Below are 23290 nucleotides of genomic sequence, written 5' to 3' on the forward strand. Positions count from 1 at the left end.
TCAGGTGAAAATGTGAGCCACCACACCCCGAGGGTATGAGCACAGACAGGGGGCAAAACAAACCACGTTAGAGCCGCTCACAGGACTCTGTGCGCTTCAGTCAGCTGCGCGGGCACTGAGGAGGAACACGCTGCCAAATTCAGTGAGTCTCCAAAAAAAAAAAAAAAAAAAAAAAGAACAATACAATGAATAAAACCAAAAGACTCAGTGGTGTGTTGTGCTCCATTAAACAAACAGCACGTTAAAGTCACAAGACGAGCTCAAACTTCTCTCTTCTCCCTCACAGATCCTTTTTTTTCCTTGAATCACATTTGACCCCGCTCGCCCGGCTCCTGCTGCCGGTGGAGGTGTTTGGTTTAGCCACGGGGCGCACGCCGGAGGAGGAGTTGATAGCGTGGTTACGGTGTGAGGCAGTTAAACGGCGCGCTCAGACGCACAGAGCCACACCACCACCACCACCACCAGCACCAACCAGCACCACCACCACCAGCGGTACACCCTGGACACACGGCTTCCACAGTGCGCTATGCTCAGCCGGGGATGTGACATGACTTGTCCGAGTAAGGTACACTACACATTCGTCAAGCGCTGTTTATCTTCTTGTTGCGCACATTATTCAACCTTTTCTCCCCAGTTTTTTTTTTGCTCTTTTCGCGTGTGAACGTGGAGTTTTAGCCTTAACGCACCTGTAGCCACTGTAATTTCCATCAGTGCGCCGTGCGCATGGATCTATGGTTTGGCTGAATTTTGTTATTTTATATTTCTATCACTATTTAATACATCAACAGTTTAAATATTCAGATCGTCACCAACTCAGATTGAATCAGTGATTTTATAGAAATATGAAGTTTTAAGGATGTTAGATTGTTTTCTGTTCTTCTGAGGCCAAACTTGTTTAAATCACCAGACTTTAATAACACAGATTGTTAATTAAAACAACATCTGTATTAGTTAAAATTCTGCCCTGTGCACGCTGAAATATTTTCACATTTAGTTCTCAAAACAGATATATAAAAAAAAAACACACACACATAAATATACAAACAGACACAATCTCTCCTACAGACACTATTCAACTCACTGGTGACCACTTAAAGCTACTTTTCTCCACCGAAGGAGCATAAAAGCTTAAACTGATCCATCCATGCCTGCACTACATGTAAACAAACACATTCCCACTTTGCACTATGTGATCTGTACATGCTGAATAAATGCAGATAAAAAAAACAGGACACCTATCATTAAAACAACATTAAAGCGATTAGACACATGCACCAGTAGATAATCAGGACAGTCTTGCTTCTGGTAACTTTGTCATGCCACATGTGATCAAGTGTTTGCCTAGTGCAGCTCTATTTGTCTATATCAGATCCCTTCCTGTCAAATCAACTGTCACCCACCGTGATTTTTATTTATTTATTTATTTTTTTCCTGAACAAAGCTGATAAGGAGCGGCGGGGCTTTCATAGCTCACACACTGCGTGACAAAAGTCTGTTGGGTGTCAGTCGCAAAAAAAAAAAATCCTCTGGAGGCCACAGGGAGAAATATGCAGAAATGTGATTTAACAAATGGAGGCAGTTATCAGCATGAACGAACGTATATCAGGACACCAGGACGATATTGCAGTGTCATGACAGAGTTCTCTACCAGGTCTCTTGACCTCAACAGGGCTCTGTCAGCTGCTGGAGTTGTGGTTTGTGCAGGGATTTGACACATAATGAGTCTTTGTTTCTTTGACGAGTGAGTTTTTCTTGACATATGCTGAAAGATCTTTACATTTCAAATGAGATAGATTGAACAATTGCAACAAATAAATGAGATTTTAAATTTAAATTATAAGACAATTCAAATTCACAATGACATAGTATGCTTTGTGTGTTGTCTGTGCCATGTCAGGTGGGCAGACATCTTTTTCTTTCCTATTTATTTGGTGCATTGCTGTGTTTAAATGCGTTTGATTTTACCCCTCTTCAAGGAATTCAACTGACAGGTGTTTGATTTGGCATCAATCTTAATTAGTCATTTGTTTTTGTCACAAAAAGAGACCAGATGCTGTGTGATCTGTGCCACCGCCGAGGCACCATAGCTGCACATCAATAGGTCTGTGATGATCAATAGGGATTGCGTGATGTTTTTGCATTGATTATAGAAACGTGAGCTGATGAATGGAACTGGATTCCTCTCCAGGGGTTATACTGTTCCTGTTAAGCAGAGAAAACTGGGGAGCAGCAGAGTGACCTAACACACCTTTTTTGCATCAATCTGCTGGTAGATCTCGACTCCTCCTCACTTACTCGCATTTGTACTGAAGTAGCTGAAGACCGCTGTCAGGCACCTTGTGAGTTTTTCAGAACTCCGCAAGCCGCTGTTTCTCCTGCCCGACTCAGCCAAGTGCCAGCCACTGTCGGACTGCTCGTTTTCTCCAATAAGATGCCATGGTAAGCTCTGTTCTTATAATGTGCGGATACAATAACATGGAGATCCTCACTGAATGTGAAATGGTATCTGCATTCTCTGCATTCTTACTGAGCTTGATCAACAGTGAAACACAGGCGCTTCTAAAGCTGGGGTTAGACAAGACAGAGCTGGATTTCTGCTGCTTCTCCAGAGGCTGATGGGCTTCCAGAATATGAGCTATGGCTTGAGATCATCTCTCACAGGTGGTGAAAGGTTCACAATGGTCCCTCATATGTAACAACCGCAAATGGAGCTAGCGACACAGCTCAATAAATACATTTACCGCCCTTAGTGGTTTGAAAGCTATTGCTTTTTGAAAGTGAAGTACTGGAGATGCACTCGACAGCTTGCTGGAGCTTCTATAGTGTGTGTGTCAGATTTGACGTTATTATGTGTTACATAACAGTGCCGGCAACGTTTTGATATTTTGTATAGGTTTTTTTTTTTTCCATCATCAACTTTTCATATGCTAGATGCTTGGCAAAGGTTTGTGTTACACTATGAAATAATATTGTTTGGGCTTTGCTGTGTACACTGCAAAGACCGTACGTTAGTGCACTCAGCATTCACAGATGTGCACGGTTTTGTAAAATCCAAAACATACATTTTAAATGCTCATGCAGCTTTCTTTATTATTAGGACCATCTTCATTTATTTAATATTTTCCTTTACTTTCGCAGCATCCAGAATTCTTTTTGTCTAGCTGAGATGGAAACTTTGCGTATTGACTGTTGTCCTAGTTGCACCTCTGTTGTTCATGTGATAGGCTGAGTTGTGTGTGCACTTTATGGCTCGTGTGTGCGCGAGCGAGTGTTTGCTCCCTCCTCCCCGGTGCTCCGCCGGCCCCTCTGTCGCTTTAAGTCCTGCCCCTCGGAGCCAGCCAACAGCAGCTGTTCCATATTCATCAAGCCCTTGAGTCTTAAAGAGCCCTATCCCGACCACGGAAAGAGTCATTCCTCTCGCTCGCACTTTCATGCTCTCTCCATCTTAGCACTCATCCCGCTGCTGCCTGTGCTTCTCTCTCTTTCTCTCTCACCCCCCTTTACCTCTCTGTCTCTCTGTCCCCCCCCCCCCCCCCTTCACTCTCAGCCTGCCTCACTCTCTCCTTTTCTATCACACACATTCACTTACATACACTCAGACGCGCACTCTTTCTCTCTCTCTTCCTCTCGCTCTCTCTCCCACACATATATACATAAACACACTCATACACAACACACATGCTCACGCACACGCGCCCACTCAATCCATCAGAGTCCAACATACCTGTGCAGGCTGGGGGGAGCGGTGCTGGAGGGGCTTTTCGGCAGCGTTGTCTCTGAGGGTGCTCTGCTATCATTTAGGAAAGAAGCGGGTCTCAATTGTTTTCTCTTTCCTCTTCCTCTCATTCCTGGAATGCTAAAACTGGACTGATGGACATTTCAGAACTTTGTCTTCCAGACCCTCTCAGCTATCATAACCAGTAGGTGCACCTTCTTTCTTTCCTTTTTCCTTTAACCCCTCTGTTGTGATGCTGTTTTATTTTTTCTTTTATTCTATACCTGCTCAACTAACATTACTTGCTCTTGTTTTATGACTTAGACACTGAACTTTTTCTTGTTTTAGCAGTGATAGATTTTATTTTTCTCTCTCTTCCTGTTTTCTCTAACACCTACCAGTACTCTCGCACTTTTCTTGTTCACTGTTTTAAGGGTTTTTATAAAGAGCAGGACTTGACAGTATAGAGCAACAGGGCAGGTGCAACTTTTGTATATGTGTGTAAGTGTAAATTTATTGTGTGAGCACACTATGAATTTCTTATGAATTAGCATTCAGAGCATGGCTCATTGATTTAGCTTGCCCCTCTGCAAAGTGGGTATTTTTCCTAAAGAATTCGAGGTACCTGTCCAGTTAGATTAGGAGCTTGTTTGCTGATGGCTTTGTTCCTTGATCGGGCCGCTGAGAGAGCATGAGAGTAATATTTTACGGAGATGAGATTAACATGTTTCCACAGAATTGCAGTGGATAAATTACACACTGTAATATTTGTAGCCAGGGAAAGATGAATAAAGAACCGTGTAACTTGCATGAGCTGGCAGGTCTGTCCCAGTCAGCGGCACGCAAATGAAAGCTCCTGTCTCCACAGCTCCTGGCTGCTGGGACACTCTGAGCTAACAGCACCTACGTAATGAAACTTTAAAATTCATTAATAACTTATATAAAAAAAAATCAATTTGTGAAAAACACACAAATTTATGGTACGATATTCACAAACTGCAATGACATTAATGAAAAACACACAGCAACACATTAGGATCGAGGATTATATATCTAAATATATTTATATATATATATATCATATTTTCAGTTTCTTTTAGTTATCATTGATGAATTACTTTGCATGCAGGGCTGGTGATTTGTAGATATTCAGTATTTACATTTAGATAATTATATAGACTATGATTTTTCACTGAAATGTTTGTCAGAGAAAATTATTCCAAATTACACTGTACATTCTTATCATCTGTGCCAAACTGTGCAAACTTATCCTTTCACTTACCTGCTATTATTGAGTTTTACCGCAACCAACAATGCAAGTAAAGTTAAATTAATGGTTAAATTAACTATTACCAGAAAACAGAAATATAATTCAGTGTAAAATTTGAGACCTGCATTTGTGTGTATTGCTTTAACTTCACCCATTTGTTTAGAGAAATTATTTACTTTGAGCTTTAATCTCTAAAAAATCATATTAATATGTAATATATGTGTGAAATGATCCCTTTGAATTTTCACCTAAGATGCATTATACAAGTCCACTACACTCTGAGATACACCTGTATGCAAAATTGTACAAACATCAGCAACAGAGTGGGTATTTCTGCAACGTGTCATGTATTGTAAGTTAAAGTGTATTTATATTTTTTTTTACTGTATTGTTCTTTAAAAGTGTTTCTTAAAATTAGAAGATAAACTACTGCACTGAAGGTTTTGTTGTTAAGTAGGTTTCTACGTCACCTTACTACTTAAACTAACATTTTAATAAAAGATTACCCTTTAAATATGACTTCATCTAGTCTTCTAAAAGAAGCACTTGCCCATAATTTAAGAGTTATTCATTACAGAAAGGGGAAACATGATTAAACGTCACACGTTTCAAATATGTTTCAATTACGTGTTTAAAATGTGTTTTAGTATCAGCTATCTTTGTTCCTTTCAGAGAATCTGACAAATTTCAGAAAAGTCTTTTCAATATTATTTCTACACCTCAATTATAGACATAATTAAAACAATTAACTAGTCAATTTATGAAATGTGAAAATAAAAACCTTGAATTTATAGGTGCTATTTTAGTAATATCCTGCAATTAGGTTTAACTTGTTTTTTCCAAAACAGTGCAGTCACATATTGACAAACTGCAAAATGATCACAGGTGATTAAGGGAACGCCGATCAACATTCAATGACATAATAATTGACAATTAAATGACAAAATTTTTGTGTACTAATTTAATGATATTTGATTGACATGGATATATTTAAACTTTTCTATGACAGTAACAAGACTTGACTTTTCCAAAGCAGGGGTATGAGCAGGTGTTTGATGTATAAATACTGTTTGTTCAGAAATTGCTAGTAAAATGAGGCTGCAATAATAGTCTCTTTTTTTTTTCTCCTTAGCAAAACAGTCTGTCACCCTAACTTCTGTAGAAATGATGATATTTATTTTGCTGTGCCCTTTGGTTCAGTTCTCTTCTCTTGTGATTGTGCAGCGGCATTTGCAGCCCCTCACTGAGGGCCGGATGTGGCCGTGATGCTTGGTAGAGAGGATTAGTGGGACGTATGTGCTCCATGTAATTAGCACAGCGCTGTTGTTGCATCACTGTAGTATCCTGTGTGTAGACTGACCCGAGAACATTGCTGACTGGAAATTACAGGGAGTTCTGTCTTAAGAATAGACATTTGTCTCCTCTTTACACACTGCTCATATTTTAATATATGGAAACTGATAACATATTTTATTTGTTTGTTTCAAAGTGGTTCGTCTCATTACCACTTGTATGAAGCCCATTGTACTCAACCTGTTTTTTTTTTCCTTTCTTTTGCTTGACTAAATATTTCTTGGCTCATGTTGTGGGATGAATCATTTCCAGTGCTGTATGAGGGTGACAGCCTTATTGTTGAGTTTGTAGTGGCTGTTTATGCCACTCAGAAGACAGCCAGTGCTGATTGTTGTCAGTTTAAGTTCCTTGGTGCTCGCTGGAAAACACACACACGGTCTGAGCGGCAGCGAATTGAGATGTGACTTCTCTGTGCTTCTAAATGTTCCATCAACACCCTCACTTTACTTAAGCCCTGGCTGAGCCACTTCTCTAAACTAACTAGGCTATCCAATTTCCCCTTCATGAAATAAGAGCCTTTTAATGTATTTTTTTAGAGAAACAAAAAGAAGTTAGCACACAATGATGAATTAGATTTCAATTTATTTGACTTCATTCCCAGCTTGCTGCATTAGAGCCTGCATGCAGCCATCTCTAGCAGTCTGTCCGCTTGATTCTTATTAGGTTTCAGAAAACAAGGCGAGGGAATTGCATTAGTGTATCTTAAGTTAAAAGCTCTTTGCTCTTGACCAAGTGTTTCATTGTTATTGGGTTAATCAGATTTTTGCTGTCTTCATGGAGATGCTATCACAGGCTAGAGGCAGTGGTGGGTAACCAAAGCAGCCGTGCACAGACACTATCCAGATGGGATCAGCTTACCGTAATTTGGTTTCAGAATACATTACCAGAAGAGGCTCCTGGCCGAGAATGGCCACCCCGCTATGAGCCAGGAGCTGGTGGCCTCTGTAGCTGCAGCGGCCAGCAAAGCTCTCCAGCCAGTACACCTGTCCCACTCCCACCCTCCTCATCTCCCAACGTTTTAAGGAGGTGTTGGGAGGTGTGCCTTTTAAAGAAAACCTGCTGTTTTTCAATTCAATCTGTTACCCAATTCTAAATACTTCTTCCTTGTACCAACAGGGCTTTGTTGTCCAATTCATTAGAGAGATTCCTGAGTCCACTGGCCACGCTGGAGCCCTCTCATTTCTGGTATCTAGTATCATTACTTTCACTGTAAATATGTCACTCAGCTCAGGCTGAGCAGGGGGAGGGGAGGGGAGCATGTTTGTCCCTCTCCAGGCCAAATGGGGATGCAGAGTATATTGACACTCTTTGGATGTTTTGTAGCTGGGATCATAGTTGTTTAGCACTTAGTTTGACCTTTGAGGAGCTACCACATCAAACCCACCCTCAGGTGTTAAGTGAAAGCAAAACTTTTTAATGCATTTAGAAATGTGGGTACAAATAGTCATATAACAAATTCGTGTTTTTTTTCATAACAGTCAATATGTCATGAATCTCAATGCAGACAATGTTATTTTTATATAATTGGTCAATTTTGGAAAACTTTACTTACAACCTACTCGAGAGCGTTTTATACCTCTCACTGATTCGCTGCCTGTTTGGATATTTCACAATATCCATCTGCACAGAAACCACCAACTGTCACCGCACGTGTCCCTCCTGGTTTCTTGTCCACGGTAACCTTGGACACCTCCACAGCAGTGTGAGAATCTGTTTAAAAATAACCAGGTCCATTAGTCTAGAAGGATAATGCTAGCCTACGTGGGCTCTCATGCCCTTGTGGCAGCAGAGTGCTATCACTGACACGGTGCGTCAGCACTTCTTCCTGTTGCTCCAACATTGAAGAGTTCCTCTTCATTTACTCACACACGCATGCCTGCATATGCATAGATACCATAGAATATATGGGAGAAATAATAAGTCAAATAAAAGCTGCAGTTGACATGATAATACACGAGAAAATACGTGAAGTGCATGATCACTGCAGAGTGGGAAATGTGTTACAAGAAATGAAAAAACTAAAGTAAAGTTTAGTAAGCTTGTCTCGGTTCATATGGTTATACACATATAGTATACAGTAGTACAGAAGTTCACAACAAACCTGCCACTAATTGACGCAAAATGTAAGAGTACAAATACACATGTAGTTAGAAAATGTCATGTAAGAGGGATAACTATATGAGTGTTTATCAGTGAAGGCAATTGGTATTGAGCAGCCAGTTGTTTGAAGGTTGTGTTTCGGAGCAGTAATTGAAATGCAAAATAACATTAGGATCGATAGTTAACTTTGTTTATTTATGAAATCAATACTAAAACTGCCCATCACAGTAGCAGCTCTGATTTCCACTGACAGCTTCACTAAGTCTTCTGCTCTGTGTGGTCTGTGTAAGACGTAGACCTATTACAGCTTTTAGACCAAGAATTTAGTTTCGTTTTTTTACCTCATCTCTTTGTAAAACAAATGTTTTAATTTAATTTCGCATGGTCTATATGTATGATTAAACGCAGTCTGTGCTTAAAAGTGGGCCATGACATTGTGTTTATACAGATTAAAAAGACCATGTGCACACATGTTATGGGTGTGTCTTAGAGAACAGTGTCACTCAGCCCTACTTTGCCCAAGGAAACACTGTAGATGTGACCAGTAACAGCCATAAACATGTTAGTTTGCTAAAAGCCAGCCACCACAGTCCTAGTTCCTCTACACTGAATAATCTTGATTAAAACACCAAATCACGTTAGAAAATATTGCTTCTCTTTCTGGATATGAGGGTTCTACAGTCATCAAAAAATTAATAGAAATACTTGGCAGCATTATAAATTATTTCTGGTTGATACCCTTATCTAAACTTTTTTTTTGTTTCCACCTTAGTTTAAATCACAATCAGTGTTTTCCTGTACGGTTTTGACCTGCCTGGTTCCACGCCTGTATCACTGTCTTCACTCATTTAATAGCAATTTAAAAATCAAAGTAACAGTAAAGTGAAAATAAAATTTAAAAATCCATCTGATTATCCTGCTAGTTTCCGTTCTGACCTGTGCTTATTACGTTATTCATTAAAGCAGACCTTTGTCTCGTAAAACACATCTTTGTTACAACTGTACTCTTGTAATACAACAACGTCTTCTAAAAGCTGACAGATTTGTTAGTGTTAAAATCTGTGTGTGTGTGTGTGTGTGTGTGTGTGTGTTCCTGCCTCCCCACTTTCCTTCACATAATACGACTTTGTGCTGCACAACGTGCAATCCAAATCCAATGGCCACATTGATTGGCTGGTTGTTGAACCTGTCACTTGGAGAGTCCCTTCTTCCCAGCATGTCCGGTGACACCCGACATGGTGATTGCTAAAATGTATGTTTAGATTGCCCCCTGAAGGAGGCGCATTAATTCAGATAATATCCCCAAAGTTTAATTATTCCTGAATGGTGTGGTGCTGGACAGTACCATATAAATCAGTTAGGCCCACCCGCCTTTTTATTACCAGCACTATTTATGGGGAATGTGTGGCAGCTGGTAGAGATGAGCCTGTAAAAAGCTAGAGGCTATTGCTGTGACTGTGTCGGCTGCTGAGGCAGACGGTCGTTGGAAAAGTGTTTTGAGCAGCGTCATGTCATTTTGGAGATGTTTGCCTAAAACAACATTTTAAATATGAGAACTGAAACCTTACTTTTTTAACATGATGATCATTTTGTATCCTGCATGCGTTATATTCTTGTATATATTCTGACACATACAAATACACTGTACAAATATTTACACGTTGGGATGTATTTAAATGATGCTCGACAAACCTGCTAATTCTACTAGTCTTTTAATTTTGCTTTGTTTTTATGTGCTTGCATGTGGTGTGGTTTATCTGTTTATATTTGGTTCTCTTCTGATGAACAGGATAATTTATGGTGGGGGAAGGATGGGCTCTTTGTTTTAAACAGGTAGAGTTCTCCCCTAAACAAGGACGGCCTATCAGAAGAAGATTAATGAAGTAATTTCATGCATGGCTCTATGCCTCTGTCCCCCTATACGCACAGTCACTGTGTCTAAACCTGTGATTTACACTGGACTGTGTTAAATAGCCTTAACCCTTTACAATAATATTTCTCTCTGTTTGTGATACACACATACTCACACACTCACATGCGCACACACACACACACTGCAGAAAACATGCAGTATAACAATACAAACAGAGCTGCCCTTCATCTTTCTGATAAAATGAACCAGACTCTTTTCTTTGGTTTGCTTTGCAAATATCTTTAGACAGTGAACAACAAGACAGCAAATGCATAGCTTGCAGTCATTTTTAAAATATTTTTTAGAGAATTCAGATTTAATAATTGCATTTTATTCTATATAAAGAACTCTATGGAGAGTATGTGCAAGGTATCTGTTTCCACAAATCCTTTACCACATAATTTATGTCAAACTTTACTTTAATAAGCTTTTGTAAAATAAAACTAAATTTTTGTGACTTGTTTCCTTTAATATTAGTCCGGTCCTGTAAATAAAAGCTTTGTTTTGTGATCCCAAACTAGCCGTCTTAACTCTTTCAAACAAAACATCCGTTTTTTTAAGCAGAAATTTTAAATAGTTAGAAAATGTATTTTACACAAGACTGGACTCATACCAGACACAGTTATTGCAAAATAATAAATTTCTTAGTAGCAACATGTGCAATCATTTAAATTCAGTCAATAAATCGTTTAAAGGAAAAGAGCTGTGACAAAACATTTAAGAGTTCTTTGTCTGTAGGAAAGGATCCACCTGTGCCTTGATATTCAATAGAATGGTATTGTGATATGGTGGATCAGTGTATCAGTAACATATCACACAACACCAGGTTGTGTCTGATGTCGTTACACCTACCCACAGTTTTCTTGAGACTAGTTTTGGATGAGACTTTTAATACACAGTCCTTAACCATCATAAACTGTTTTTAAGAGTCATTTTTGCCAGTAGTGGACTATAATTACTTTTTCTAGATATCATCAGCCATTGTAAATGTATGATGTTAAATTAGACCATGACCATGCCACATAATGGATGTAATGAAAACTAATCTTTCCTAATGAAAAAGCTGAATTAGAAATTTGATCCCAAATGTACTGCTCGACAGACTAGACTTATCACTGAACTTCTTTTTTTTTTTTTTTCGTGCAGCAGCATGATGAGCTGTCCAGTTTCACAGGGAGCTTCTCCGCCGGGATTGTTAACTCTTTGCTCTCTGTAATGGGAAGTTTAGACACCCGACAACTCTCTCACATCCCCCATTGACAGTCGCTCTACCATTAGCCATTTGCCTCTCTCAACATCCTGGACTCAGCCCCGTTTAAGAACTAGATCTGCCCATTGCGGCCCAGACAGTTTACGTCAGACAACAGCAGCGCCTGTATCACAAGAGGCCCTCTTTTTCCTGCCAACAGCATCTCTAAAACAGGAAGGAGCAGGAGGAGGAGATCAATAGATGTGATCTGCTTCTTGGCCAGCGCTATCTTGTGGTGCGGCTGGAGCATGGGGCTCATGTTGTCGTAGTGGAGTGAGCTCATGGCTTTATGAGACTACAGTGACATCGCTGTGGAGCAGCTAAATATAATCCTCTGCTGGAGACGGCAAAACTTAATTGCTCAGGCCACAGAGCATCATGGTGCCCCCAGTGGTAACCCTGCACGAGCCCGTAGCCTACGGACTATCGATCTAGGGTTCTCACTCTCTACTGGTACGCTAAACACCACGCTCTTCTCTCTCTGCCCCTCATGTATCGCTTACTTTCTCTTTCCCTTTTTTCCTGTCTCCTCAACTTCCCTTTTGTTTGCCTCTGTGGATCTGCACAACATAAATCTCTGTCAGCTTCTCCTGAGTGTCTGGCATATCCGTTAATAAAGAGGCCCCTCCCTACAGGTCCACCCCTTCCACCCCTCCTCTCTCTGCCAGAGCAGGACTAATGAATGAGAAACTCCAAAAATTAGGGGCCTCTCCCTTGTAGATTAGAATGGGTCCCTATGGAGTGTCAGGCTTGCCTCCAACCAAACCGCAGCCATCAACCAACACCCCCACCCTCCATACCCCTTCTCCCTACTATACTTCCATCTTTCATGTTCCCAGACCTATGAGCACAAATGCCCATGCACCATGCAGCAGACACACACACACAGCTCATGCACATTGCCCCTGGAGTCTTTAGGCCCCTGAATCCCCTGATGGTTATTAACCTGAAACCAGTGAGACAAGGGCATCCTCCATATTTCAGCTAAGTGTGTTTTGCAATCTCTGTTCTTTTCCCTACACCAACTGCTACTTTAGATTTTCCCCTGTGAGAACACACACCAAGCACCCTTGGTGGCATACTCACTGCTATATGTATTTCTGTGACTTTAGTTGGGCTGTACAGATTTTCAGCATGATTTCCGCTCTCCCAAAAATGAGTCCCAGTCTGTGTGTTGGAGCGGTAAGAGGTGGCAGTGGCCCCTGGAGGAGAGGTCAGTGTGGCAGCTGCCACTGGGTTCTGGCTGTGGCAGGGAGGCTGAGCCGGGCTGAGAGGAGGTCTGTCAGGAGCTAATTGAGTTCGTCCTAGCAGCACTGACTCTGGGGCCAGTGGTTTATCAGGCCACATCGCCTGGGGCCCTTCAGACAGATCTGCCCCTACTGGGGCATCTGATATCACCATCACCCTGCCTGCTGATGTCAACCCCCAACGCAGCACACACCCACCCTTTCCCCTCCACTTATCCAGTCTGGTCAGGCAGCAGGGATGTGACACTCTGGGATGGGGTTAGCAAATGTTATAAAATGGTGTTTTTGGCGTCTGGTGGCCTTGAGCGTGAAAAGGACATAGGAATTTATTCACTGACACACTGACACTAACACAGGCTTGTGCTGCATGCTTGTGATTTACACATGAAACAGGAAACCACCCAGAGAACAGTAGATGGTGTCAGTATCCTCCTTAAGGAAGTGGATAGCTCTCAGCAGGAATACTTACAAATTGGCTCAATTAGATTCTGAATATTCTGCGTTCCTACAACAGCGTCATCCAGCGCTCAGCGCGAGTTTCGCTTGCAGGCAAGGGAAATGTTGAGATGTGAGGGAACGAGTGCTCCTCGGTTCTCCTCTCAGAAGTGGAGGAACAGCGAGCGTGAGATGAGCTGCCAGATCATTAGGCCAGCTAATCCTGGTCACAGCAGTGCCTGTGGAATGATATTAGGGATCTGAAATGCTGTTAGAAGGGCCAGGTGGAATCAGATTAAACCAAACTGCACAGTGTGCGTTTGCGGGCCCATAACCCACTACTCAGCATGAATTTTGATCGGTACAAAGGGAACAAAAGGAGGAAGAACAGACAGAGAAAAAGAGAGAGGGAGAGATACTGTATCTTAGGAGCGCTGCTCCTTTGGGCAGCCAGGCAGCAGAATTTGAAATGCTCTTACCTTGAGGAAGGAAGTAAGACAGAACTATAGATTTTACAGCATCAAGTCTCAGTTAGTGCAGCAGACCCTTTCCTGTCTGTTCTGTCTGTGTAGCACACAAGCTAATTAACACCTGCCCCACAGAGTGAATTATTTATTAGGACTATTGCTGCTGTCAAACTATTTAATGTTCATAATTCATTTTCTCATACAATTGTATTTATAGATTCAAATTGGACCTGTCCCATTAGAGATTACGAATATTTATAGAAATATTTTAGGCTGTTTGATTAATACACCAGGTTCAAGTGGTTAGTATTCCCTCAGTATCATTAATCAATATATGCAGGCTTGTTAAAAACATAAGCATAGCAGTGGTATAATGTGTCATAGCAGAATGAGTTAAGGGGATTCTAGCCAGCACATGTATTATAAATGACCACATAGAGCTGGAGGGGAAACAGTTAAGACACTTATGCAATTATGCTAAGTGTCACCCTGAAGATGGCCTTTGAACCGGGGTTAAGCTTACTCTGAATTTGTGAAATAAAAGCTAAATGGAGTCATCTTGTGCTCTTGCGTTTTAATATATAGCCTTTAATAAGGCAAGTGCAGGTGCTCTATTGCACAGGTGCGCATATCCATCTGAAACAGAGAACATAAAGCAGATGAATACAGAGCTGTGCAATAATTTATGGGGATGCAATCTGCATTCATTATCAAGAGCGGCAAGTTCTATTTCAGAGAGGCATGAAATGAATTCACTTTTTCAATTTCTGTCTACAAGGACATTAAAAGTACAAGTGGACAATTTTTAAAACGGCAGATCTGAATAACCTCTCTCAGTGCCATCACTAATAGGAAAATATTTAATGCCTTGTTTAAATTAAGAATAACTGAAGGAAAGCTGTATTGGTCATCTGGTCGAATGGTGATTGTGTATCAGTTCTATATAGTGTAGGCTTTATACTGCAAGAAATCCAGGAGTGCTCAGGCAAAGGGCTTATTCCACAAGGTCAACGGTTTTAACAGGGGCATTTTTTATTATTTATTTTAGCAGTTAACCTTTTTGTGAATTTCCAGAAGTGGTAGGCACCTGGAGCTCCGATGAATATACATGACAGTAGGGAGGGAAACTCGGGAATGAGATTTAATTTGACATGCTGACCCCCATCTCCGTAGGCCGAGGAAGCCAGGGTGAGAAAATAAGGTTGACCCAATGACCCCTGTGCCTGAACCCCTCCGTCACCCACCCTCACAATTAAATCAGCCTCTGAGAACAAGAGACAGTCCGGCCGACCAGTAGGGGACAAAGCAGCGGCCTCTCCATTCCTGTTTCCTCTGAAGCACAGCTATCGCCCAATCAGGCAGATAGAGCCAAGTGAGGAGCATCGTCCTCTCTCGGTGCTGATGGGAAACTGACATGTCAAATATGTAAACATTACCATTAGTTGACAATATGCTAATGGAAGTAACGTGCTAAGGCACAACTTGGGCTGTCTGGCTGCCACTCTCTAGGAGCCCTTGTGTCTGAATTTGCATAAGCCATGCAAGGCTCAATTTTGTTAATGCAGGCGAGCGCAGGTGACCTTTTACCCCTTCCGTGGTACCTAATGCAAAGGGGTGTGTATGTATGTAAGAGTGTGACCTCGCCTTGACCCTAAGAGGTCACTATGTCTACACGGCATGAGTTATCCATCTCCTCTACCAGTCCACCTATTCAGTTCTCTCTACTTGGTGACAGAAAAATGAGTTGAACATGCCCAGGCTAAGTTTTTTCCTCTGTTGTTCTCCCAGTGCAATTTCAAGTTAAAGGTTATAGCGCAGGACTGAAATAGATTTATATGGGCAAGGAAGGCTTCAGAGTGCATTTTGTGGCCACAGCCAAAAGGCTGCACTTTACTCTGCACACATTACAGCATCAGATTGCATGTACTCCAAAATACTGTTATTAGGCAGACAGTGGAAAAAGTCAATATCTTGCCATCATGTTTCCTTTTGGTTGACTGCTGACTCAAGGAGACAAGCCAAGGTCCGCTCTCTGAAGTATGGAGATGCCCCCATCTTGATGAGTGTTTGTGTGTGTGTGTGTGTGTGTGTGTGTGTGTGTGTGTGTGTGTGTGTGTACGTGTGTGTGGGTGCACTTGTACGCAGTCATTGCTCTACCTTTATCTATCCCTCAGCCTCTTTCACTTTACTTTTTTCTGTCTGTCTCTGTCATCTTAGTGTGCAGGCATCTGTGTGTGGATATGCATGTTGTGGTTTTGTGCATTTGTATACTGAAGCACTTTGGCAGCGTGGCACTTACAGTAGAAGTCTCCCACTGGTTCGCTGAGGTTTGGACAGAGTTTTGAATTTGAAAGACTTACTAACAGGCAATTGAAACTTGGTTTGGCTTGTGTGCTAAACATGTATGAAATTTGTATTTTTGTGTTAAAGAGTTTTTTGTTTGTTGTAAAGCATTATAAAGAATTTGAACCATGAATCAGCAGGTGTTTTATATTTCATCTACAGTTAAATGCGAACGTTCATCTTTTAGCATTTGTCCAAATTCATTAACTGGAGAATGTAACAATAACTAGTAGTTAAATATATGTATTTGTTTTATTTGTTTTTGTAATGAAAGACATTATAATTATTACATTTTGTACTTACAAGGCATTTCTGCCACTCTCTCAGTGGTTGAGATAAATTTTTGTCCTCTGAACACCACTAATCCCCTTCCCTTTCTCTTCCTTCCTTTCCCATCCACCCTTCCCCTCATCCCATTCTTCCCCCCCAGGCTGCTGAATAGGATGGCCACTGATGACCGGCACCTACCCTCTAGTTGTGGGTCTTACATCAAGACGGAGCCATCCAGTCCGTCCTCTGTCATCGACACAGTCAGCCACCACAGCCCCAGCGGCAACTCAGACGCCAGTGGTGGCTATGTCAGCGCTATGAACAGCCACTCCAACGGCCTGGACTCTCCACCTATGTTCACCCCCAGCGGGCTTGGGGCTGGCACCTGCCGCAAGCGCTATGATGACTGCTCCAGCACCATCATGGAGGACTCGTCCATAAAGTGCGAATACATGTTGAACTCCCTGCCCAAGAGGCTGTGCCTGGTCTGTGGAGATATAGCCTCGGGGTATCACTATGGGGTGGCCTCTTGTGAGGCCTGCAAAGCCTTTTTTAAAAGGACAATACAAGGTATTTTTCTCCTTTTACCTCCCACCGACAACACTCAATAAAAGTTATTTTATCCCATGTTGCTGAATCATCAGACACAAAAACACCCTCCATAGAGGACACCTTTGACCTCACAACAACACTGAACATCCTCAGTTCAAGCAATTCACTATGTAAAAAAAAATCACTGGAGTGTGCAGGATGTTTTCTTTTACTCCTGAGAGCTGCAACCTCCATAAAAAACGTTTTTGAAATGTTATTGTGATGTACAATAAGTACAATAGGATAACATTTATTTACTTATTATCAAATAACAAATATTTTATTTATACTGATTAAAACAAAATAGGAACCACAGGTATATTTGAACATGTGACAGTAGAATTAGGATGATAGTTAGTGGTGAATTGTGCACATGATCATCACTCAGGTCAGAATTGGAAGAATTATAGAAGCTGCTCGTCCAGATGACTTGGTGGGGGGGCTCAGAGAATGCGCTTTATTATTCCTGTCCCGTTTTGTGTTTGTGCCTATGTGTTTGTGTGCCTGGGGACTAGGGTGCGATTGGCTATCTACTAGGCATGATGTACCACAGCTTCTCATTAGAGAGGCAATGAAAGGCCCCCCATTGTGAAACTGCATGCTCTGCTCCAGATTAATCAGGAAGACAGAGATATTGTTGAGCCTGAAAAAAAAAATAAATAAAAAATTTGCACAACAGGCACAGCTGCCCAGGTCTAAGTGGTAGTGGAAAACATGCGGTGTAAAAACTATAGGTAAAATAGGTAAAATGAGACAAAGGCTTGGGAAATGGTCAAATGAAATGATTACAAGTGGGAGAAAAATAGGTACTTGATATTTGAAATGAACAAGTCTGACATCTTTTATCAATTGCTGTCAGCAAGTTTTCATCGGAAAATGATTGCAAGCGCTATATGGGGAGCAGGCTGTCTGTCTTGATGTTAGGTGTTGATTTTGGACCTTACAGCCCTATCAGCTTTAGACAGTCTATGTACCTTTTGCAGGCAAACAAAAGCATTAGGCCAAATCCTCTTGTTTACCCATGCTGCCATCAGCAATCCTGTCTATTGACAAAAGATGAATATTTTCTCTCAAGTAACATAACTGGGCTTTTGTCCCCTCACTAAAAGTACACTGACAGCAACACAATGGATCAGAAAAGAGGCATCGGGGAAGAAAGAGATGTCTTGAGTGGAGCAATGGCCCAAACAATTAGGAGGAAGGTACATGAAAAAAAATTCAAAGCTCCTCTTTTTACCCCCTCACTTTGCATTGTTGATTTGAAATCCCTCTCTTTCTGTTCTTGGAGGGTTGCCTGTAATGGAGCTAATCTGCCGTCGTTTGTCCGAGCCACAGGAGTTTTGTCAATAACAATCAGCGTTTGGAAAGTGTAATTAAGGCCGAGGCTTTTCATTAGGAGGAAGGGAGGGGGCCGTCTCCAGGGACGGGCATGCCAATTAGAAACTCAGGCACGCGTCGCCGGGTAATTTCAGGGAAAGGAGGGGAAAAAAACCAGGACTTCTTTAGATTGGAGAGGGACCCTGCTGTTCTTTCAGAGGAGTGGAGGAGAGGCTTAATGGCATAATAATCAGACAGGGGTCCCAGACAGAGAAGGCAGGGGGATGCAGGGACTTTTTGGGGGAGGTGAAAGCCACCCGAAATGATAAAAGAAACACATGCACAATTGCTAGAGGAAAATGGAGGCAGTAAATAGAGCGATGTACAGCTCTTGAAAGAATGAGAGGATGCCGTTGATGAGAACTGATTAATTAAAGGAATAACGAGGCAGTCAAGGGTGGAGTGTGAGATGGCCCTCTCTAATGAGATGAAAACAAAGGAGCTGTCTTTTCCAGCCCTTTATCACATTGTTCTATAGCAAGCAAGTTAATGTTAACCATGTACATGACAGTTTCTTTGTCACCTTGTGTAACTGTATTTTTGCCTCATTCCAATCAGTTCTTGATAGGAGAGGGTTTTTTTTTTAACACATTAATATAAAGTCTTTTTAGTCTTTTAGAGGAATATAGTAATAGTAATATATAGAAATCTTTGTTTTCATTGAATCTGCTTCACTTCCTCTCTGGATTCCACTTCTTCAGCTGATGCCCCTACCTTTTCAACAAAAGCAGACAGAAAATCCATCTTCCGTCACCTATTCATCCAGTGAAAAACCCCTTGAACTCTTGTGTGGAGATAGTTACATTAGTCATGGCCAGGCCCAAATTAATGTCAACCTGGATGTCCATCCATCCCAGAAATACCCCCGCTCTCATTGCTGCCTAATCATCCTCCCATTCCTGCACCTCACATGCCCCACCAATCAAAAACATAAATCTCTTATTGAACCATGTTTTCTTCCCATTTTGAACCCAAGTGTAAAATTGCTTGAAAACCAACTGAACTCAGTGGCCCTTTTTTATATGAAGTAATAGACCTTGACAGTAAGCCTGTAAAAGTCAGTTTAGATTTTGAGGAGAAATACCTGCCATTTTACTGTAATTTACTTACAAGACCTGACTTTCCCCTCTGTGCCCTGGCATGGGTCCTGAAAAGCCATAAAATAGATTGAGACGGATATTTATCAAGAGGTAGAAGGAGAGAAATCTTTTCTTCTTCTCCCTTCACTTTGTAATGTTATTGGTAACCATGCCTTAACCTTTCTAAAAACAGATAAACCCGAGCGTGGGCCACAGGTTAAAGGGAGTTCCTGCCCTTTATGCTTAATTTATTAAAGTGAAGCTCACTTTGCTGTTAACCAGACATCATTTCTCTATGGCAAGGTTAGGGTAACACTTTTTATAGATGCACTCCTTTAAAGTCAGTGTTTGAATCGACTGTAACCATTGAATCAGTCTTTTTCAAGACCTGTGCTTCTTCATTATACAGACTTACCATGTTTCTTGCTCACAAAAGAAAGAGTTGTGAAGTGGATGAAGTGTAAATAAATTACTACTATTGTATTGTACTGAGTAATAATGCTTAATTTGTTAATTTGTTAGCCAAATAATGTGCAGGTACTAACTGAAATTAATGTTATTTAATTACATTTCATGGCTAATCTGCAATTACATTTATTACTGACAGATATGTTTTGCAAATTCTATAAATGAGGAGTTTGATTTAAACAAACATTTAACATCATTCAATATTACAGTAATTTACATTCAGCTGTGTTATTGTATTAAACAGGTATTAAATGTATAATTGCATTTAGAATACATTTAAATCATGTCCTTAACATTTCCTAGCGACATCACAGTTTCTTGTTAATTTTGATTAGCTAAAAAGCATCAGACAAGTTATGAAGTGCGACTCACTGTCTGGATACTCACACTGAAACACTGCATCTCCCAAATATAAACCAAATGTAGGGATGAAAAATTAGTTAAGCCACCTTTCACTCTGCACTGAGCTCCAAAGAGCTGACAGAACATCAGACGACAGATAGCAGGACAGGTGGACACAGCAGCACAGCAGCGAGTGAGCGTATGTTTGCTTTTGTTTCTGGAGTGTGTGATATCAAAGGGATGACTCCCTTAGATATCCACCAGGTGTGGTTCGTGCATGCGTGCTCAGCACCTCCGAGAAAGCAAAGGGAAGTAGAAGTGGAGAGAAAAAGACCCCTATAAACCAAGCGTCCTCGGGGACACACAGGGTTAACTGTGCTACGTTAGGCAATGCAAGCAAAGCATGCACACATGTGGTGGCATTTTTTTGTGTTTTTGGACTGATATATGATGTAAAAAGGGATTTTTAGATTTACAATAATGTTTTTATTGCTATTTGTTTTGTATTTTACGTCCCAGGAAATTGCTGATTGGTTAGAATTAAATGCAGCGAAATAACAAAAAGACCTCTGTGATTTGATTCCAGCTCAGGCTTGCACTGATTGCCTCCTCCCAGCATATGGCCAATGGATAGGATTATTATGGTCTGGTTCTGCTATGACAACAGAAAAAAACAGACAGAGGAAAGACAATCAGAGCTCATCAGCCGCTTCCCTCACACCTTTATTTACCCCAATCCCAAAGAGATGAGGAGAATTAGCATAATGATTTCTAACCCAGATATAAGGAGGAATTTCTAATTATTTATAACATCTAGGGACCCTTCACCTGATCTGTCCAATAATGTTAACATAATTGCATAAGTTGTCAAAGGCTGTTGGAGGACTAGTGGAGGAGCTTCAGCGGAGTATTACACAGCTTTCTGTGTCTCAGTACAGAAATATGAAGTGAGGGTCAGAGCTGTGGTACAGCTACAGGATGTTGGGATGATAATCCTTTCGTTATGTGTTTGTGTTTGTGTGTGGATTGTGAATTAACACATTCTGTGATTTATTAGTTGAAGAGGATGCTGTATACGTGTATCTATGCCTGTTCACTGACACCTTTTTTACTTCCATGCACTGTATTTTAGCAGCTACAAATGTTATTAATGTAATTCTAATGATTAAATGAGTGTCTGTGCTGTACTGAGCAAGAAGAAACCCTCAGTTAAAAGAAAAGTTTACAAAAATACCAATGTCAAATGCTTTAAAGCTGAAAAATGACGATCATTCTGATTCCTGGGCTGAGGCGGCCATTACATTGAAACCCTTTATTGAAAACCCCTGAATACAGTAAAATGTAGGGAATCAGACAGAAGCCAAGGAATTGCCTCACATATCCTGGCCTCTCTATTGCTAATGCTAGGTTAGAGCAGAGCCGGCTCTTTTATTGTATGGCAATGAAACTCCTTTTCATTGCTTCATGCTGGATGTAGACAGTGGAGTTGAATAATGCATAAGGCCTCTTGCCTGTACACTATGTAAATAGTCAACAGTGGTAACAACAGGTTTGGGTCTACTGGTGTATTATGTAAAGTGGTCAGGGGCATCTTGTCTGGCTCTCTAGCCTGCTATTGAGTCAGTGGCACAGGGGGACGCGGCCTGCGCCTGTGCCCGGAGGGGACCTGCAAAGAATTAATGAGACTAGTTTAGTTTTGGACCAGGGTGGCGTCTACTAATGTATCCTCAAAGACTTCAGTTGCAGCTTTGCCTGCGTTTGTGCTGACCTGTTTGTATTCTTTTTCACAGGTAACATAGAATACAGCTGTCCGGCCACAAATGAGTGTGAGATCACAAAACGGAGACGCAAATCATGTCAGGCTTGTCGCTTCATGAAATGCCTCAAAGTGGGGATGCTCAAAGAAGGTAAGAAGAGTAAGAGCATTTTTTATTATTCTTGCTCCCACGAGTTACACATACAATGTACGTATTTTGGTATAAAAACACACTTGTGCAAAAGTTAAACCTCTGTTGATAAGAGATCTGCCGGCGGAAGTCGAGAACATCACACACTTGATATTTGACAGTTGCTTTACTCAGTCCCACAGTATTTTTCTACTAACACCCCATAGTGAGAACACAACCGGGTTGCCTTAGACAACAGTTCCCAGCCCCCCCCACAGCAGTAAATAATGTGCAGCTGAGCTGGGGACAGAAATATGTTAAATAGCTGATCCCACCATCTGAGTAATAGAAATGTAACAGTATTCTGCCTGGAAAGGCTCAGGGCAGGTCCCTGAGCACACACTCAGCCCAGTCTCAGCTCTCCCCAGCATATTGATCCACTAAATGTTTTCCGAACATCTCAGCTCTCTTCCTGTGGATGGTTTTTTAAAGTCATGCCAGCAGGGAATTCAGTGACAGTTAAACATGCTTCCAAAGGATTTGTCTAGCTGGGTTTCTCTCCACCCCTCCCTATCGCCACTGACTGAGCCCCCTGAGACACTGAGGCTTGGCTGATGTTCTAGGGGAGTCACCTATCTGGTTTTCCTTAGCCTATTACATTAGTGGATGTATTCCCGTCTGCCTCTGTTTTCGTCTCCGTCTTTCTCACTTGTTGGTTGCTTCAAACAGGCCAGACAAATGAATAATGAAAGATATGTGGCTTTGGGGTGAAATGGCACTGTTATATGTATTCAAGCCTCCTACGGCAGTAGCTCGGAGACTTTGTCAGGAAACACGTTATCGTTATTTATTCTTTTTTTTTATTCTACTTTCCTCCCGTGCCAATGAGCGTGGGTCAGGTAGCGATTATGATGTGCAAAACATGATTCTCCTTCATGGTTACACAGTGAGCCAGATAGAAGATCTGATAAAGGAAATTCTGCAAAGCCACACATTTATTAAACTTTTTTCAAACTATGGGGAATATACAGAATATATTCCACTATTATCCCTCCTATAATTCATTGAAGAGAGCGGTTTATAGATGCATACATATCCAGTCGCCACCTGAAGTCCATATGGATCTCCACAAAGTAACAGAATCCCTTAGACTGCAGGCAGCCAGATAAAGCCTCAGTGCCAGAAA

At 41.3% G+C, this 23290-nt stretch overlaps 1 protein-coding gene across 8 annotated transcripts in view; it reads left to right on the forward strand.

Moving 5' to 3' along the window:
- Nucleotides 1–380: 380 nt before the first annotated feature.
- The window catches only part of esrrb (estrogen-related receptor beta), a 42560-nt gene continuing 19650 nt past the window's right edge, over nucleotides 381–23290 (forward strand). The window contains exons 1-4 of one of the 8 annotated variants that reach the window (XM_026356580.1): nucleotides 381–560; nucleotides 7455–7523; nucleotides 16522–16931; nucleotides 22009–22134. In XM_026356580.1, the coding sequence (XP_026212365.1) occupies nucleotides 16535–16931; nucleotides 22009–22134 (523 nt within the window). In that variant the 5' untranslated portion in view covers nucleotides 381–560; nucleotides 7455–7523; nucleotides 16522–16534. Of the gene's footprint in view, nucleotides 566–2419; nucleotides 2440–3848; nucleotides 3921–7454; nucleotides 7524–16521; nucleotides 16932–22008; nucleotides 22135–23290 lie in introns of those variants that run through there. The other 7 variants (XM_026356578.1, XM_026356582.1, XM_026356577.1 and 4 more) reach the window with 7 other exon arrangements.

This window comes from Anabas testudineus, chromosome 12, assembly GCF_900324465.2.
Source record: "Anabas testudineus chromosome 12, fAnaTes1.2, whole genome shotgun sequence".
Classification (NCBI taxonomy): Eukaryota; Metazoa; Chordata; class Actinopteri; order Anabantiformes; family Anabantidae; genus Anabas; species Anabas testudineus.